This window comes from Rana temporaria, chromosome 10 (assembly GCF_905171775.1).
Source record: "Rana temporaria chromosome 10, aRanTem1.1, whole genome shotgun sequence".
In the NCBI taxonomy this organism is placed as follows: Eukaryota; Metazoa; Chordata; class Amphibia; order Anura; family Ranidae; genus Rana; species Rana temporaria.
Genome location: NC_053498.1, coordinates 49,854,872 through 49,875,903, shown reverse-complemented (window position 1 = coordinate 49,875,903; position 21,032 = coordinate 49,854,872). Strand labels below are relative to the sequence as shown.

The 21,032-nt window shown below is 46.4% G+C and overlaps 1 protein-coding gene across 1 annotated transcript in view; it reads left to right on the top strand.

Annotated features, from left to right (window-relative positions):
* LOC120916559 (receptor-type tyrosine-protein phosphatase H-like) overlaps positions 1-21,032 on the top strand; it is a 1,518,207-nt gene that overhangs the window by 551,162 nt on the left and 946,013 nt on the right. Inside the window, exon 7 of the mRNA XM_040327609.1 lies at positions 7,473-7,739. Within this exon, the coding sequence (XP_040183543.1) occupies positions 7,473-7,739 (267 nt within the window). The remainder of the gene's footprint in view (positions 1-7,472; positions 7,740-21,032) is intronic.

Here is a 21,032-nt window from a genome sequence, read left to right as displayed (position 1 = left end):
TTTGTCATATTGCTCCCATTTGTCCTTCCAATCTTGATAGTCTTCTTACACCTAGAAACTAAATCAGTCTTTACAGTCCATAAAAAGGAAAACACGGCTTGACATGTAGACTCTGTTCTTCAGGAGACATGACTTATAAGGAGGGCACAACTTGGTGAGCTGTAGTAATCGCAGATCGGTCTGGGGTCCTCTGTGTCTTGTACGTGGGTCCGGCTTTGGGGCGTCTCATCAAGGAAAATGTGGTCATCTGCTCTGGCTCTGGTCACGCGTCCAATCAGGCAACAGGAGCGCCTCATCACAACATAGAAAGAATAGAAATAAAAACGTCATGAGTATATATATTCCCATTTCCATCAACCACGATCCGCTGTAAAATAAAAATTAAATCCCCTCAGATTCCCAGACCCTTCAAAGGATTCCCAACCTTCACTTAGCTACAGCTCTGGCTCTGCCTTGCAGGGACCCAAACCTTATCCATTAGGGCCTGAACTCCAATTCCCAGTATCCCCGATCCAGGTATAACAATCTTTACTTGTAAATTCCCAGAAACCGCCCTTGGACCGTGAGAACTTCCTTGTAGCTTCAACAGTCACATGAAACATTCCATCCTGAATAGGTTAGAATTGTTCAATCGTATCATAAGCTCAAGCCCCTCCACCTTGTACATGCAGGAAGCCATGCCCAGACCTGGTCGGGGTTAGTGAACAATTCCCGTCTTGCTGTCCCTGACATCCCTATTTTCTCTTGCGCCATCAGATCCTTGCGATCGGCCGCGATATAGGATGCTGGGACAGCTTCACCACCACGCATGAACCTCTTGAATTACCTTATAGGCTGTAGATACCCAAGAGGCAGAGCCATAAAAACTAAAACCAATTCTACCCTCTAAAGACATCTCATATTAGTCATAGAATAGACTTGAAATAATAACTTGGGATGTCTTTTCATCGTTACCTCTGCTAAAATTTACTAAACAAACAAATACAAAATAAACGAAGATACTACTAATTTCTTTGATGTGGAGGAGCCGCGTCTTGCAGTGGCTGGCGTGGTCTCATCCATCAAGCTTCTTTACAAACGACCCAGTCACCTGGTTGGGAAAAATGAAAACCAATTACCGTGTCAGGGTTCAGGAGAGACTCTCCTGAACCCCTTTGAAGTTCATGTTACAGTGATCGCACTCACCCCATCACCTGAGAATCGACGTGACAGCTGATGAGGGGAGTACGACCCTGGTTTCGGTTGACCTCCAAACAACCCTTATGACAATAACCCCGACCTCGGGACTGTGTTCACTGCACAATCTGTGCGTGTCTCCCTGTCGCCTGTAATACCTTACCATCTCCTGTAATACCTGGAACCATTGGCAGGTTCATCTAAAATGGGAACCTACTTCGCCAGACTTCTGCTTGCCGATTCAAATTCTATCAAAGAAAGACAGTCTTTGGCACAAACTTGATTAGAATTAGAAAGATTAGTGTTATTAGTTCGAAAAACTGTCACTTTTACATTTATTTATCCCCCCTTCTTCCTCATTACAGACTGGAGGAAGAACAAATAATGAAATGGCCTATGATCCTTTAAACCTTCTTAGACTCGTATTTATCCATGTGTACAGCTGTCTACATACACCTGCTCTCTATGTACAGGAACTTCCAGAAGCTTCTTGGACCTGAAAAATACTTAAACAGAAATCATTACTTCATCCCTCATATTTATCCTGCAGAGAATGGCAAACAAAAATGACATTCCTGTAAATTTTCAATGACATTCTTTCAAAACTGATTCAAACGAAACTCTGTGTAACTCTTACTTTTCCCGTTCCTACAAAAATACTACAGCCGCGACGCATCTTAAGGATCGCCACGGTAAATTCGTACTTATTCACGTTACTACACACAAACATTCATATACAAATGTGGGGGAGATATTCATAGTATCCAAAACAAAAATGAAAAAAACAAAAACCCGCTGGAAATCTGCCTTCACTTTCAGCAATAGAAGAAAATACAATGGGAAAATATGAGAATAGCGTGAGAGCCTTGCATAGACCGGCTATGTATAGCTCTCCTTTGAGGGTCACCAAAGCGTGTACCACGCCTCCATCCACACTCATCATTACAGATTTCTGAAGCCACATCTGAACTACATTCAAGGTATCTTTATTCTGAGGTCTCATACCTCCAGCCAGAGTACCTTCCAAAGGAGTACACCTTACTGTACCCTCTGACCACCTATGTCATTCTTTAAGGGGTCTCATGTCCGGAGCCCCGAACCCAGATTTCATATGCGTGCAGCTGTCTGACTGGTGCACTGCATGGGCGGCACATCCCACGACGATTCAAATCAATTTTTATTGGTGAATCTGCGTCCAGAAAACCAATGCGCTTATTTTCGGAACGGTTATGGCTTGCGCCTTTAAAATCATAACCGATCCCTGCATTCCGATTATTCTACACGGCCTTAGCAGGGCAATTAGCGTACTACTCCTCACATTTATGCTAATACAATCGCGCACAGGATTTCCGATTATTGTACACGGCCAGACCTGTCTCACGATATAAAGCCTCCTAAAATGTGTTCGTCACGCAAACTACAACGCACCATGAAATCCTCCACTTTTCAAAACAATATTATGGCTTCTTTCTACCTGCATCTAGATGTCACAACAATAATGGTGACGCCCCCCTTTGTGCTCTAAAATACCCAAAACTGTATTTACAGTATAACACTTCACAAAAACCATTAAAAACGCCAAAATATTTTCCGTTGTCCTTTCAGGACACAAATCTCATTGCTAATCTTTCAGAAGACTTCAAAAACTCCTCCCACTGACTTCCTGCTTATATATAAATGCTGAAAAAGGACTTCCTGTTGTATGCTCAGCTCGTAAACCCCAAATCTGGTTTATTTACATAATGACAGGAAGAGGGAGGGGAGGGCGAAGTCTGTCTTCATTGCCTCGTCTCAACACATCAAAAAACTCCATGGACCACAAATATCCCCTGGAAGTATTATCCAATAGTAAACAAAGCCAGAACTGACTCTCTTCTGTCTCTCTCCTTTTAAAACAAAATTATTTTGGTTCAGGAAAGGTAAAACAATCTCCTCCCATCTGCAGAATAGGAGTTGATCCCCCCCCCCTGACCCTACGATCTTCAAAAACAAATGAATTGCCAAGGACCCCAAATATTCAAACACCAAAACGCACATCGCTGTGCACAAAAATGCATTCAAAGCCAGTCCCACAATCCATCAAAATTCAGTGCATGCAAAGCAGTCTTTTCACCAAAACGAAATTCTACACAAAAACGAAATTCTTACACAAAAGCCTCCACTCTTATACTGCAAAGTCAGCCGGTAGGTTAGTCAGATCTTTTATATAAATTAGCCCTAGCACAATTCAAAAGATAGCGCTTAAACTGTATCTCAAAAATGGCCAGCAACAATGGCGCCATTTACGCTTGCAAAAAAACAATTTAACTGCGCCTCGAAATCACCTGTCTGCCAAAGGACAGACCATACTACACAAAGGAAAACAAAAGGTGGCTGCACCTTCTCCTATAGGACGGCCCAAAGGCCAAACAGACTTCACCTCCCAAAATGGCCGCCAAACAACCATAGCAGCAAACAAGATGGCTGCCAGATGCAGTTTTCAAAAACCTGCCTGGAATCTTTCTCCACAAAAACAAAACAAACAAAACGAACACCAAAAACATTTTCTAAAAACAACCAACCAACAAGGCACACACTTTAGGCTCCTTCAAATCAGACCTTTTTATGGTGTGAACCCCTCACAATGAGCACAGGGATGGTGGGAACCCCTCACAATGAGCCCAGGGATTCAACATTAGTCACCCCTCCCTCCCAGAGGCTGCTTCAAATCGGACCTTTTGCCAACACAGCACATTCAAAAAATTTCAGTTACATGCGCAACATTAAAACAAAAACACTTTTCCTCAAAGCTCTTGTACAAACTGCGGCATCACCTTTCATAGCAAACCATTTAAGAAATTCACAGTGAGGTCACATTTAAAACCTTAAAAAAAAACTCTTTTTATGCTAGCAGCCAAAGGAAATGCAATCCAAACAAACAGCTTCATTGCAAACCATGCGCACATGTTCCTTCATCAGCCAAACAATTCAATCACAGTTCAGCCACACTCACAGGGACATGTCTTTTGGTCCCATACAAAGGTAAAAATCACAATTTATTAATTTATATTCCTCACATAAGTCATGAACATATTACACATGACTTTGCTCTAAAAATTGTACACTCAAGAAACAGAGATTCAACACTGTCCGCCGCATGGTGGCCCAAACAAATCGCCCTTCCCCCAACCCTCATGGCCAGAGAAGCCATCTTTAAAAGACATGCTGCTCAAACAAATCGCCCTTCCCCCACCAAAGCACATGGCATAATGCTGCTGTCTTACACAATAGCTTTTCCAAACAGCTTTACTGTATACCATGGGCACATAACTTCAATCTGTTCAATCATACAGCATTCAGGCATTCACACATAAACATTCCAGATTCAGTCCACACACACACACACAGGCACATAACTCATACATCTCTCACACAACAGACATACAGTCAAACTTCCAGTCCATGCCAAAATCATACCTGCACATACAATCAAATCCACAGTCACAAACACACACACACACACACACACACACACATACAATCAGAATCACACAATCGCACACACACACACACGTACAATCGATTTCAATCGCACAAGCATTATTTCATTAAAACGTCAAATTTTGTTTTTTTTGTAGAGCAGAGCCCCCACCACGCATCGGAACAGAACCTACTCTTCCCCCATCTGCACGATGCTGAAAGGGGACCCAGTCTACTCCTACCTGGCTCGCCAATTAACTGTGGTGGCAAAAAGCTGGGCTGTACGCAGAGCACAGCGCCATTTTGCCCTGTGCTATTAAGCACAGAATCCATCTTAATGAAATAATGCATATTTAAGCTAAATAGATTCACTCACCATCATTCTCTGCCATTCATACAAGCAAGAGACCTCACACCAGCATGTTCTCATTCCATTCAGCTCTTAGTCATCATCCCTTCTGACCTCAAGCTCCTTTTCTCTTTATTTATGTCAATTTGAGTAACAAAAGAAGGTGGTGGCTTTACAAAACAGCCAATCAGACATGGTGTATACATTCAAAAGAACCAATCACAGACATGTGATTGGAACAATGCTTAGACGGTTGCAGGCAGTTTAATTAAAAGACTCAGTAGGAAGTGAGGTCACAACATGTGACCACCTCCATAGGAAGTGAGCTCACAGGGTGTCGGCTTCACCCAGCAGATGCCCATGTATGGAAACCTCTCCAACAGGGATTCCATACAGTAATAACAAAATAATACAACAATACAATACAGCAATCAATAACAATACAGCAATAATCAATAACAATACAGCAATATAATAACAATAAGATACAGTTCCTGATGAGGAGCTTATCTGCAGGTGTAAGCGCACATCACAAAACAGTGTTGATCAGGTACTGAGAGATGACAGAAGCGCACACCAGCTAAATTGACAATGCGTTTGCAGAGCGGACGCACCGAGAAGGCGAATATCTGTGCATCACACAGGGGCCCTTTCGCCGGCCGACACCCCCCCTCCACAAACACCCTTCTCCAGATCAGGAAGTGTATCTCCACAAGTCTGTCTGCCCCAGTCAGCTTTCTAGAGCGGGCTGAGGGAGAACCAACCATGGGTGCCATTATGACAATACATAACAAATACATCTTTAAATTTCCACAACACCTGTGACAAGTGAAACAAATTAAAATAATACAAATTGTAATAATATGAATACATTCCATAAAGTAATCCAGTGACTTTTTTTCAGTGTAATGTCTTCCTAATTCTTCCAGGAAACACGCTCACCAGATTCCAATGCCTAGCACTCTCGTGTTAGGCTAAGACGCTTTTAAACCACACCAAGGGTTAAATGATTCTCCAATATCCAAGCATGTATGTGAGGGATCTCTCCACATGTAAATAATAGAGTGCTCCAATAGTGTGATAACGTATAAACCAGTTTAATAAAAACACTCAAAGAACCTTCAATCTTTACACTCACATTTCAAAAATTCAAAGCCAGCAAAACTTAAAATCACAGCAAGTCTTCAAATCTATCACACAGCGGTGAACTGCAGTCACGGCGGACCCGAAGTATGCAGGCGTAAAGATACTCTCATCCCCTCCTCGGTCTTGGAGCACAGTGTTGAGTCTCCACTTCCTGGTTCGACGTCACACGTCAATGATGATGATTGCCGTACAGCTACGCCCGACATGTTTAGTCACACAGACTTAATCATGGGATTGGCTGTACAGTCTGACAGGAGTGATTGTTGGACCATCTCGGGTTGCAGATGAACTTGACAGAAATTCTAAAATTTAAACCTAAAATTATTATTTTTTTAACTCATATTTTAACTCTCATTTAATTAATCATATCTCACATTTGAAGGGAGAGATTGTAACGGCTGCCCACTGGTAGTGAGGGGTATCGGCCGTTGGAGACGTCCTTTTTGCTGACAAGTTATGATATGCAGGTACCGCCGGTATATCCCATCGAACACCCTTCCAAGAAATGAGACGGGCTACGTTTGCAGAGTCAAGCAGACCGACTTTATTTGGCATATTTCACCTGCTTATATCTGCTTACAACTGTTACAAGAACAATGACAGTTTCCGCCCCCCCTTCACCCAGTAGGGGGCTTCAACACAGACCCCCTGAAACAATGACATCTCCTTGAATTAATCACTTGACCAGTCTCTAGACGCTTCGGCACCGCAAACCACTTAACATTTCCTGGCCAGGCACATTCCTTTCTCAATAGAATTCAATTAACCTTTAAAACAATTATACATTCACACATAACAGCCTCCGTATTCTGAAGGGATTACCTAAACAAAGGAGAGTCAATTAGCTATGCAAAGGGACTATTAGCATTCAGCAGTGAAGAGTCCCTTGCATGATTAACCCTTTGAGCTCAGAATACAATGTGGTAAATCCAACTGTAACAAGTCCTGCAGTTATTATCGATCCAGGCAGAATGGTCCATGATCCGTTACAGAGATAATGAAATTCATTATACAGTCAGCGCTGGTCTCTTTGGGGTGCTGCTTGAGCAACATGCTATTTGTGCGCTGAACACAGAGGGTCACTCACTTGGCACCTCTACCATTCAGAGAACATCTTGTATTTGATTGGACAAGGCAGAGAGGAGAGGATGGGAATTTAATTATATATATAATCAAACAGTTTAGACTGTATTGAATGGAAAAAATTAATAGAAACATTTACATGGATATATTTAGAAGACATGCATAACCTGCAGTTGGCCAATTAATCTAGTTCTTGATTCAATTACTGTATCACTACTCTGCATGTTTTTATACTACTCTTTGCTCTTTGTCTTCCTAGTGCCATCTGAAGTTAAAGGCTTGATCATATCTAACATATCTACTAATAACTTGACCGTCTCTTGGCTGGAATCCAATGACCCAAATAATGGAACATATACTTATACTGTAGAAGTGCAAGGTTTTAGGAATCAAACAATCAGTTTAAAAAACACCAGCACAGTTGTGTCAGATCTGACGGCAGGATCAGATTACGACTTTATAGTCTATGCAGTCACCAAGAATGACGTTTATGGCCCAGCTTCTGACATTAAAAATGTCACAACATGTAAGTTGCAAGTTTATTTATTTAAAAACTTTTTTGATGTAGCTTTTTTATTCTAAAGCAGAATGCCAGAATTTTTAATTACAGCTACTGATGTTGCTAGTGCCACAACACGTAAGTTTGTGTTTTAAAAATGTAATATTAATGTGAAGTAACTGTTTTCTTATTTTGTGTTTTGTCGCCAGTTTGCCCAGTGCCAAGTTTTAGTGCATGCAATACAAATGGCCAGAATAGATGATGTTTGTTTGGTAAAAATATATGTATTTCTTGTCTATTAAGGGACACGGAAATTTTGTAGAATTTTAACACTATTGCTATTGGACAAGAATCTAGACAATTATTATTATTATTATTATACAGGATTTATATAGCGCCAAAAGTTTACGCAGTGCTTTACAGCTTGAGGGTAGACAGTAAAAATACAATACACTTTAAGACAGTAGGAATCAGAGGGCCCTGCTCCTTAGAGTTTACAATCTAAGAGGGAAGGTCAAGAGATACAAGAGGTAATAACTGTGGGGGATGTGCTGATGGAGAAAATAAATGTAAATGTGACAGGAGGGCCCGTGGGACCCAGAATCCCTTGAATAGTTTGGGAAACCCTTGTTTCAGTTCCCCATGCACCTCTTATGTCTAAGTCACCATGTACCATCCTGGCACAGGGTGACTGAGAAAATATGTCTTGGATTAGTATGAGTATATGGATGTAGAATGAGCAAGAGTTGGTAGGAGCAGTAATAGGGTGAGGACAGAAGGCAGGGGTTTAAGAAAGCAGTGGGGTGGAGAAGAGGGGTGAAGGTAAGAGAGTTTGAGGAGAGAGGAAACCACTGTCAGGAGTGGTAGAGAGCACATGTTACAGAGTGGAAGGAGAGCTGAATAGAGAGACAGGATCACCTGCAGACTGTTATGCCGCGTACACACCATGGGCCAGATTCTCAGAAGACTTACGCCGGAGTATCTACTGATACACCGGCGTAATTCGAATTTCCCGCCGGCGTATCATTGTTTTGTATTCACAAAACAAGATACGACGGATTTAGGCTAGGATCCGACTGGTGTAAATCACTTACACCGTCGGATCCTAAATGCAATACAACGCCGACCGCTAGGTGGCGTTTACGTTCAGGTCTCATTTGTTTATGCAAATGAGCCTGATACGCCGATTCCCGAACGAATTTGCGTCGCGTAGCCGTCGCTTACGTCGTTTGCGTAAGCGTAAGGTTACCCCTGCTATATGAGGGGTAACCTTACGCCAGTCAACCGTATGCCATGTTAAGTATGGCGTCGGGTCCGCGTCATCTTTTCCCGTCGGGTACGTCGTTTTCCTAAGTCGTTCTTGAATACGACTCTACGTCAATGACGCACACGTCGGCATCATTGACGTTTTCCGTTGAGAACTGGAGCATGCGCACTGGGCTATTTTAAGCCCGGCGCATGCGCAGTTCGATCGGCACGGGGGCGTGCTTAATTTAAATACAAGCCGCCCCCTTGGAATTACGCGGGGATACGCCGGGCCAATTACACTATGCCGCCGCAAATTACGGAGCAAGTGTTTGGGGAATACAGCACTTGCTCCTGTAAGTTGGGGCGGCGTAGTGTAAATAGCTTACGCGACGCCGCCGCAGGATCTACCAGAATCTGGCCCCCCCACTTTATGTGATGAAAAAAAATGAAATTTTTTGTGAAGTAAAAAAACAACGTTTTTGAAACTTCATTTTCAAAAACGACGTTGCCTACACACCATCGTTTTTTCAAAATGCTCTATCAAAGCGCGGTTACGTTCAGCACTCTTTTCCATTGAATCTTGCTTCATAACTTGCTTCTGAGCATGCTTCAATTTTTTTTTGTCGTTTTTCACAAGACATAAAACAACATTTCCCCCCACACACGGTAATTTTAATTGACGTTTTTAAAAACGTCGTTTTTTTTCATCACATAAAGTGATGGTGTGTATGCGGCATTAGGTTCTTTCCAGTGCAGTTTGCTATGTATGTTCACTTCATGCAATTCCTGAAGTGCAGAGCTTGAAGTGCATATCACTGAAGTACAATGATCAATTCTGTTACCAATAATAACGTTAACAAGAATGGTCATGCAGCTCTCATGAATGATTTGGTTGCACACCATTCCCATAACCAAAAACAAGATTTCCTTGATTGTGCTCCACAAAAAGGAATTAACATAAGGTGACCAGATTTTTTAAATTACATTTGTGGATATTTTTATTTCCAAATGGTAAACAATTTTTTGAGCATATTTTCCTCAAATGATATATGCAGTGTATGTGGTACGTGTTTATAAAATGATTGTATGATATTTATGTAATTTCTCACATTTCGTCCATGAGATAAATAAAATACGCTTCTTAGATTTTTTGGGGATAGGACTACTAACTGTTTATGTAGCAAGGTGCCACTTTTGATGTGGAAGACTACCGTTTGCAGATAAAGAAGGAACTCAGCTCCATCCGGTAGCCAATGTCTATATATCCACTTTCTGTTTGGTTTTATCCTGGTGCAACAATGGATGATGGGAATTGAAGTGCAGGGAGATAAAGACTCCATTGCCCTGGTTAATTGACAGACTACAATGTCCAGAGTGCAACTGTGCCATCCCAAAGTACTTTACACCCTGCACAGCCTGTTGGGTGAAGGAATTTAAGGAGGAGGACGTCTTCGGCTCGCTCTCTTGGGACCGCCTCTTCGAGCAAGTAGAAGGCCTTTGTTGAGGCCTGTCTCTGGAAGCCTAGGCCTGAGAAGCCTTTGCCTACACACACCTGTGCGGATCGCTCATACTGAGAGGGGGATTCCTGATGGAGAGTCCAGGCTGCATCCAAGAGCAACTGGTGACCTGTTTGATCGGCAGTGTGTGATGGCCATGTGGAAGACCGAGAACTGTCGGTGGTGGAAATGCAGAGGATCGGGATTTCGCAGATGAGGCATTCCGGAGAGACCAGACCTGGTTGGGTGAGATGGGCACCTGCCCAACAATACTGACTGTGTTGCAGGAAGGTGGATCGTGTAGACTCACCATTGTTACTTGAAGGCCAACACGCCACGTGCGGGATACGTAGCATCTGGCAGTGACTGTGCAGCAGGGAAACAAATTGCTTTCTGGTGTGAATCTAAGGCCTGGTACACACGAGCAAACATGTATGGTGAAACCGGTCCGTCGGACCGTTTTCACCATACATGCCTGCCAGAGGGCTTCTGTACGATGGTTGTACTAACCATCGTACAGAAGTCCGCGCGTAAACAATACGCGGGGCGTGTCCGCGTCGTCGCCGCGGCGATGACGCGGAGACGTGGGCGGGCCTGCCATTTAAAGGCTTCCACGCATGCGTCGAAGTCATTCGACGCATGCGAGGGACGGCGGGCGCTCAGACATGTACGGTAGGTCTGTACTGACGACCGTACATGTCCGAGCGGGCAGGATTCCAGCGGACGGTTTTAAAACACGTCCAGGAATATTTGCCCGCTGGGAAAAGGCCTGGCGGGCAAATGTTTGCTGGAATTCGGCCCGCTCGCGCCCACACACGACCGAACATGTATGCTGAAACTGGCCCGCGGACCAGTTTCAGCATACATGTTTGGTCGTGTGTACGGGGCCTAAGAGATAAGATTCCACCTAGAAAGAAAAGGGGGCTACTATTAGTGGAGATGGACAATATGCATATCCAAAGGGTTAATGAAAAGGTAGTTTATTTAAATTATGTTGTTACATTCAATAAAAGGCAGTATCAAAGTGCAAATGCTGGTATACCAAGGTCCTTGGTTAATATGCACAGACAGTAAGCACCTGTAAAGGAGTACTAGGTGCGATTAACATAAAACACAAAAAACAAATACAAACATAAAACAAATATACAAAACGGTCCGGACGTCTTCAAACCACATGTGTTACTGTTCCCAATGGCATAGCCATACAGTATGTATACGGTTATAACAAGTAATTGCTAGTAATAAATGGGAACATAATACAAATGTGTCCCCGCGGGGGAAACAGATGGGGGGGATGATGGTACAAGAGTAAATTAGATTAAATATGTGCATAAGAAAGTTCCAACCTGCGCATATCAGTATGCTATTAATGCCAAGTTGGCTGCTGCAAAATATCATAGATGTAAAATGGTCATAGTGGGTGATTCAATGACAGATATCAGGTAGCAGTCTCTTATGTGCTTATATGTGAGTGCACACACCGGATGGCTGGGAATCAGCTGAAACCAGGAACATGTGTAAACCAAACTATGATTATGGAGATAATGGGGTAGATTCAGGTACGACTTGCGCCGACGCATTCTCGATATGCGCCGCGTAAGTACAGATTTGCGCCCACGCAACTATGCGGATGACCCAGAAAAAGAGCTACGCCTGAAATTAGGCTTCTTCCTACGGACGTAGTTTCTCTCCGCCGGCGCATTTAATGGGCATTTTTACGCTGGGTGCATCTTGCGCTCTCATTGTTTTCCCTCAGCAAATATGCAAATGAGGAACAAAACGCTGATTCACAAACCTGCGCGTGTCAGCCGCGGTTTGCGCACAAAGTGCGCAAGCTGTTCGGCCAGGGCAAACTTGCTCATCATAAAAGCAGGGGCAACTTAGCAACGGACGTCCACAGGTCAGCTGGAGAGCAACTACAGCAGCACCAATACGGACGAGCTGAGCAAGCAGAGCACCCACACTTGCAGGACCTCACATCTGTGTGCCAACATGCCAGGGGCAGCCATGGTCCTAGCAATACTACTGAGTGAACCGACTCGTAGGAGGGCACGGGAGAGGATATACTGAGTGCGCAGGAACGTCTTTGCCATGGGGGATTCGGAGGTGTTTCGCATGTTTAGATTCAGCCCTGAAGTCATCCTGGAATTAGCCACAACCCTGCATGATGACATCACCAGCCAGACACATCGTGGACATGCAGTGGAGCCACTGGTCAAGGTAGTGGCAACCCTGCATTTCCTGGCAAGTGGATCTTTTCAGCGTACAAGTGGAATTGTGGCTGGGATGTCACAATCGTCCATGAGCAGATGTGTGCACCAGGTTGTCCCCGCAATCCTCAGACGCATGTCCCACCCACCACTTCATCAAAACCACCCAGGAGGACCTGAGGCAGAAGGCAATGACAGATTTCTATCAAATTGCCAGATTCCCACGCACCGTGGGGGCCATTGATTGCACACATGTGGCACTACGGCCCCCCCGTGACATAGAGCACATATACTGCAATCGGAAGCATTGGCATTCCATCAATGTACAGGTGATAGTCGATGCCCAAGCCTCATATGGCACGTCCGTGCCAAACACCCCGGGTCCTGTCATGACAGCTTCATATACCGTCAAAAGCAACATCCCAACAGAATTTGAACAGAACGTGTATGGGGACAGCTGGCTGGTTGGTGAGTGACATGGGTGTCAGGTATGACTGCCCCCCCCCATGATGCAGACATCACGAGGGGCACATGCATGACTAACATCCTCCTGTCTTTTCCCTTCCAGGTGACTCTGCATATGCACTGGGACCCCATCTCATGACTCCATTCCGGAACCCCCAAACCCCAGGAGAGGAAAGATACAATGAAGCACACGCACGTACCCGTGCAGTGGTGGAACGCACATTTGGCCTCCTGAAGTCCCGTTTCTGATGCCTGGATAAGTCTAGGGGTACCCTGTTGTATTCCCCAAACTTTGTGTGCCAGATCATCGGTGCATGTTGCATTCTGCACAACTTCGCTGTGAGAAAGGGCCTGGAGATTGACCTACGTGAGGACCTGACCCCCCAACCACACAATCCCCCCTAAGCAACTCTACCCGGTCTGCTGAGGGAAGAGCAATCAGGAGTTGTCTCGTGGAACGCCTCTTTGCCCGTTAATCACACACATTAATCATGTCACAAGTAGAATGCACGCATGCACACCACTGTGGTCCCTATCACACCCCACATCCACCAAAAATTGGATTAGACCCAAGGATACCGCATGGTATTAGGTAGCAGCAACGCCACGCCAAGGCTCCAATTATGTTGCTGTACATTCATACACCCCTTTGCCAGCAGGAGTGGCACCCCCCCCCATTCACACACCAGTCACACTGTAGTATACACTCCTCACCGTGTGTAGGGACTACAAAATAAACAAGAAAACTCAAACTTTGAGCATAAAAATCTGAGCATAATAAAAATAAAATAAATAAGCTCATAATCTGAGCATAATAAAAATAAAATAAATAAGCTCATAATCTGAGCAGAAATCTAGATTCCAAAAAAAAAATGAGCCGCAGGAAAATCATCTTCTTTTCCTTTTGGAGATCCTGGTGCCAAGGGTGCCCCGGCTCTGGCTCCTCAGTTGGCGTGGTGGAGCCTGGGCTGAGGATGGAGCCTGGGCTGAGGATGGAGCCTGGGGTGGGGATGGAGCATGGGGTGGGGATGGAGGGGGGGGGAGCATCATCCCCTACTTGCTCACTCCTGGCAGGTGGTGCCTGCCTGCCCTCCATGGTGTTGGCCAGGCGGGTGAGGACAGAGTTAGTCTGTGCCAGCATCCGAAGCTGCCGGGTGGTATTGTGCTGCTGGTGCCGCTGGGTTAGTCTCCCCTCCTCCCGCACAGCGGCAGTGTTGGCCTCTACCGCCCCTGCCAATCTGCTCACCTCCGCTGTCAGCAATGCTGTGGCGGCCTGCTGCTCCACCATGCAGGTGACCATGGCCAGACTGTTGGAGCTCACTTCCTCCAGGCTCTCTGTGTCTTTTTTGCCCAGCTCCACATGCAGGGTGAGGGCCTGCTGTACTGAGGAGGAGGAGGAGGCCAGGGTGTCCGCCACCCGCCTCAAGTCTCCCACCATGGCCCCTATATGGCGTGTCTGCCGGCCCTGTTCCTCCTGCAGCCCTTCTTGTAGGCCTGAGGGTACACCCTTTGTTTTATATAGAGCCTTCTTGGGAGGAGAGGCTGGGGCCCGTACTGAGGAAGAAGATGGGGGGGCTGCCCTGGAGGGGGCCACACTGGTGGGAGGGACACTGGAGGGGGCCACACTGGTGGGAGGGACACTGGAGGGGGCGACAATGGTGGGAGGGACACTGGAGGGGGCGACAATGGTGGGAGGGACACTGGAGGGGGAGGACGTGATGGTCGGGGAGGTGGTGGGGAGCTCAGGGATGGTGGGATCCTCCTGGAGGTAGATGGAGTCCTCCTGGTGGAGGTCAATAGACTCCTCCACCACTACCTCCTCCATAGATGGCCTATGGGCGCTCTCCTCCTCCACCAACATGCCCAGTATTTGCATGGGGGCTGACTGGACCCCATGATGATGTGGGGTTGGCGTGGGTCGCCCTGCAGCCGACGACGGCCCAGCTTCATCCTCAACATCTGTGGATGACACAAAAAAACACATGTTGGTGGAGCCACACACTTGTCACATGTTCCCTTCTACCCCCTCCCATGATACACACCAAATAGGAGATAAAACACACTTACCTGTCCCCAAGTCCCCAACAGTGGAGTCATATCCTGGGACTCCCTCCACCTGCTCCTTCGCCAAACATTGCGCTATAACCTCCTCCTCCGCAGTTAAACGCAATGGGCAGGCTGGTCCTCCTCCCGTGCCCCTGGCATGTTTGCGGATTAGGACAAGTTTGTCATGGACCCGACGTCGCATGTCATTGAGTTTCTTCCGAATCTCCTCCCATGTCCTCTCCTCATTCCCAATGGCATTTCATTTATGTCCAGGGTGATGGTTTCATATATTGCCCTCCTTTGGGCTGTGCTGGTATTTTTCTGCTGGGCACCATACAGGGCAGCATCATGCTTGGTCAGTGCCGCCAGCATGACCTCCATCTCCGTGGAATTAAAATTATTCTTCCTCTTTTTTACCCTCTGAGGAGGTGCCATAGCAAATTTGGGGCAAAATTACCTTGCTCAAGGGGGGGTGAAAAAAGCAGGATGTAATTTTGCGCAGGACGTGCGCATGTCTGCCCCTATTTATTTGCTCTGCGTAAGCAGGTGGGCCGGCGTAGCCCAGGAAGTAGGACAGGCGTAGTTGCACGCATGCGCACATGGAAGCGTTCGATCTGCGCATTCTCCGTCGAGGATACGCCGGGCGTAAGCCACTGCTGTATGGTCAGCCCATCATTTGCATAGGGGCACACCCACTTTCACTTGCGCCCTCAAATTTACCTTACGCTGGCGCAAATTTACGCGTAAAGGCATCCTGAATCAGGTGGCAACCTCACACGATTGCGCCGGCGTAGCGCAATTGAGATGCGCTGCGCATGCATAAGAATGCGCAAATCTACCTGAATCTACCCCAATGTCTCTTGGGGCAAAATTGCCCGTGAGTGGCCACTCAAATAAAGGGTGCGCTTAGCGCCAAGCCAATGGTGTTCAGTCTACAGTGCAGTGGCGGCCCGTCCATAGGGACGCAGGGGCGCCGCCCCCCCCTCCCACAGTCACAAAAAAAACGTGCCCTTTAAGAACTTTTATTCGGCTAAAATGTCATTTTGACATTTTAACCGCAGTTCTGGCGGCCGTCTATAGAGGGCGCTGCAGCGCCACCCCCTCTCGCTAATAACACACATTCGTGCATGTATGTTATTGTTGGTTGCCAGCTGCCTGGTCTATTCATATAACCGGACGTGGGACGCCGGTTACCCAAATAGCGGCAGCTGGTTGGCTGAGGGGAACTGCCTATCAAAGCCAGCGGCTCTGATAGGCTTTTCCAGTACAGCCCTCCGGCTCTCGGATGTCTATACTCGGAGCGCAGGCAATCTGCGGTCCTTGCATAAGACAAACGGCCGTTTCAGCCAATCAGGTTCCCGGATTCTGGTTATCAGGAACCTGATTGGCTGGAGCTTCACCACAGCGGCAGAAGACATCGAGGGAAGACATGGAAGCTTTAGGTAAGTGCTTTTTACAGGAAAAGAGGCGACAATGGGCACAGTGGCATCATGGGGCACAGTGGTGACAATGGGCACAGTGGCATCATGGGGCACAGTGGTGACAATGGGCACAGTGGCATCATGGGGCACAGTGGTGACAATGGGCACAGTGGCATCATGGGGCACAGTGGTGACAATTGGCACAGTGGCAATAATTGAGGGGCACAGTGGCTGCGTTTGATGGCATGGCACAGTGGTGACAATTGATGGAACAGTGGCTGCGTTTGATGGCATGGCACAGTGACTGTGTTTTATGGCATGGCACAGTGGTGACAATTTATGGCACAGTGGCTGGGTTTGATGGCACAGTAGCTGCGTTTGATGGCATGGCACAGTGGTGACAATTTATGGCACAGTGGCTGCGTTTGATGGCACAGTAGCTGCGTTTGATGGCATGGCACAGTGGTGACAATTGATGGCACAGTTGCTGTGTTGCATGGCACAGTGGTGACAATTGATGGCACAGTGGCTGCGTTTGATGGCATGGCACAGTGGTGACAATTAATGGCACAGTTGCTGTTTGATGGCATGGCACAGTGGTGACAATTGATGGCACAGTGACTGCATTTGATGGCATGGCACAGTGGTGACAATTGATGGCACAGTTGCTGTGTTGCATGGCACAGTGGTGACAAATGATGGCACAGTTGCTGTGTTTGATGGCATGGCACAGTGGTGACAATTGATGGCACAGTGGCTGCATTTGGTGGCATGGCACAGTGGCTGCGTTTGATGGCACAGTGGCTGCATGTGATGGGCACAGTGAGGCTGCAAATTTTTTTTTTCGTTTGCGCCCCCCCAAAAATTTTGAGCACCAGCCGCCACTGCTACAGTGTCCCTTTATAGTTTTATTAGGTCTGATACGTCTTACCCTCGGTAGTCTTCAGTGGGACCGGAAATCGATCATCCACTGCTTTTTGAGTGGGGGTCCGGTACTCACCACTTGTCGTATCACCGTATGTCACCGTATCTCACTCCTGTTTGGTAGTGTTCTGCCGAGAGGGTGTCCGTGATCGTAGACCAGCTGTTGCCAGGTTGTACGCATACGTGTGCGTGTCAGGCGCACGTGTCAGGCGTGTTAGCCTTTCAGCTGTTAGCTGTCCCAGCATCCGCTCCGTGTTGACGGGGAGTCGAATGTGGCGTCCAAGGACCGTGACGTCAACGCGTTTCGCAATCTTGGTTACATAGCTTCGTCTGGACGTTGGAGGGGGGCCTGTGCAGCGCTCTTTTTATGTTCCGCCGGTGCACGCCCCCTGCTCCTATTTAAATTATGATACAATTAAGAGTGTTCAGCCTGGAGTTAGATTCCTTGTGTAATATGTTCATATTCACTCCAGTTCGCTAGGAATTTCAGCATCCTTATAACGCTGTTGTGTCCCACAGTGGATTATGTCTAGATGTGTTTTAAATTTGATGACCAACAACTGAGAAGCAGCCTAGTTGAATTGCCAAAACTATATAAAGAATTGTTATACCATTTTAGTTGTTAGACATAATAACACTTAAGACAAGGGACGGTGACTGTGCAGCAGGGGAATTGGTGTGTGAGTCGCTAATACGCCTTAATTATTCAGACGTTCTTTACCAGTTTTATCTGTTCCTTTGGATTACAAATTTCTTATTGTGCACCAACTTATGCTAGCGAAGATAGAGAAAACATATCTAAGATACGACGGCTTGCGCTGTCCTATCTTAGGTTGCAATATTTCGGATGGCCGCTAGGTGGCGCTTCCATTGCGGTCGGAGTAGAATATGTAAATTAGTAAATACGCCGATTCTCGAACGTACGCCCGGCCGACACAGTACTTTTACGCCGTTAACGTAAGAGATAGGCCGCGTAAAGTTAGAGCTAGGCCCTAGTTGGAATAGTAATGTTAAGTATGGCCGCCGCTCCCGCGTCGAAATTCAAATTTTTTACGTCGTTTGCGTAAGTCGTTCGTGAATCGGGATTTACGTTGTTTACGTCCACGTCGAAATCAATAGGCCAGTGCGGCGTACTTAGCAGCAATGCACACTGGGAAATGTAGGCGCCCGGCGCATGCGCAGTTAATAAAAAACGTCAAAAACGTAAGGTCAAGCCCCATTAACATAAAACACGCCCCCTTACACACACATTTGAATTAGGCGCGCTTACGCCCGCCCGCTTTAGGCTACGCCGCCGTAACTTAGCAGGCAAGTACATTGTGAATCATGTACTTGCCTCGCTAACTTACGGCGGCGTAGCCGAAGTGCCTTAAGCTACGCCGCCGCAAAGTTGCGGCAAGGTATGTGAATCTAGGCATATGAAAATTGTAGATTCACACTGAAGGCATCAAAACTATGAATTAACACATGTGGAATCAGGGCTTTTTTCAGGGGGAACTCAGTTCCACCACCTTTGGCTCAGACCCTTTGGTGCCTGCTCACCACAATGACTTGTAAACACAGAAGTCTGGTTTCTGTGTTTACAAGTGACAGCTCTGCACTCTGTGTGTAACCCCCCTAACTCTGCACTCTGTATGTGATGCAATCCTGGTATTTAATGCCCCTTTAAGACCCTTCTACTGTTTGTGAAATCTGAACGGGTCGTGGTTGAGTTCCTGCACCTATTTTCTGAGAAGAAAAGCTCTGTGTGGAATTATACATAACAAAAAAGTGTGAAACACCTGAAAATATATTTCATATTCTAGGTTCTTCAAAGTAGCCACCTTTTGCTTTGATTGCTGCTTGGCACACTCTTGGCATTCTCTTGATGAGCTTCAATAGGTAATCACCTGGCACAGCACCCCATCACTCTCCTTCTTGGTCAAATAGCCCTTACACAGCCTGGAGGTGTGTTTGGGGTCATTGTCCTGTTGAAAAATAAATGATGGTCCAACTAAACGCAAACCGGATGGAATAGCATGCCGCTGCAAGATGCTGTGGTAGCCATGCTGGTTCAGTATGCCTTCAATTTTGATTAAATCCCCAACAGTGTCACCAGCAAAGCACCCCCACACCATCACACCTCCTCCTCCATGCTTCACGGTGGGAACCAGGTATGTAGAGTCCATCCGTTCACCTTTTCTGCATCGCACAAATATACAGGGGTTGGAACCAAAGATCTCAAGTTTGGACTCATCAGACCAAAGCACAGATTTCCACTGGTCTAATGTCCATTCCTTGTGTTCTTTAGCCCTAACAAGTGAGGCCTGGTGAAGAGGTGCTTCAGTACTGGATATTCCTTGCTGAAGGGATACCTTTGCTGTGTGTTTACACAGGTCTGTGTTAATTGTGGTAATCTAACCTGTTAATATTTATCATCATTGACTCTTACAGGGCCCTGTAAGCAGTCCACGTTACCTGATTAATTTTGTTCATTTATCTTTATTTTCTTACCAAGTAAAGTTTTCTTTGGTTAAGTGCAAACCTGTGTGCAGTCTATCTATTATCCTGTGGGACCAGTGGGCAATACAAGGTAACAACTTATTTGCAAGTTTTACTGTGGTGTGATATTATTGTGATCCCCAGCAACCAGTGGGTTCCACAATCCTTACTTATACCAGTTGTGCCAAGGGAGGGTTTGAGCCAGTTTCAGGGTTTGATAGCCAGAGTACAGACCCAAACATAATCAGCAGCTCCTTCGGGGGTAGTGCTACACGTGGGGGCTCGTCCGGGATCATCTGTTACTCTGCAATCAAGCCCAACCCCGGACTCTGAAGTAGCCACTCTAAAGTCTCAGATGGCACAAGTGATGGAAATGCTAACTTCATTGATGGCAAATGTCTCCAAGACCGTTAAGGAGAAACCGCAAACAAGGTGACCCCAACCATATCTACCTCCTCCCCTCCGAGGGCAAAAAAAGTGTGTTTCAATTGTGGAGTATTGGGCATCTTCGACGAGTGTGTCCCAGTCTGGGGAAAGCTGCTTCCCAATACCGCAAGCCGGCGGAAAACTTTAGAGGGCCCCGGTGAAGGAGTTAACCAGGTGCCCATCAGTTCCAGTTAACTCCAAAGAATCCACCAAAGCAGGAAGACAGCAGTGGGGACACAAGCCCTTGTCACACATCCCTGCTGTCCCCCCTGAGCGACCCACTGCCTTCCATTCCACATCTCAAAATGCTCAACGGCTTCTCTGCAGAGAAGTCACAGTAAAGTTTCAATGAGTTTTAGGAACACTATGACTACACCGGTGAAGGTACCGGCCAGAATGTTGTTGGACCAGGTGAACTCCCCAGTTGCCCCATCTGACTTGAAGAAGGAAGAGAGGGATGAGGTCTCCATGGAGCAGTTCTGTTCAGGAAACACAACCCTCCCGCCGGAGTGGAGGGAGAGGGCCAAGGCTCAACTTTCTCGATGGCAGAAGATATTTTCCAAATATGAATTTGACGTGGGGTGTGCGAAAAGTGCCGCACAC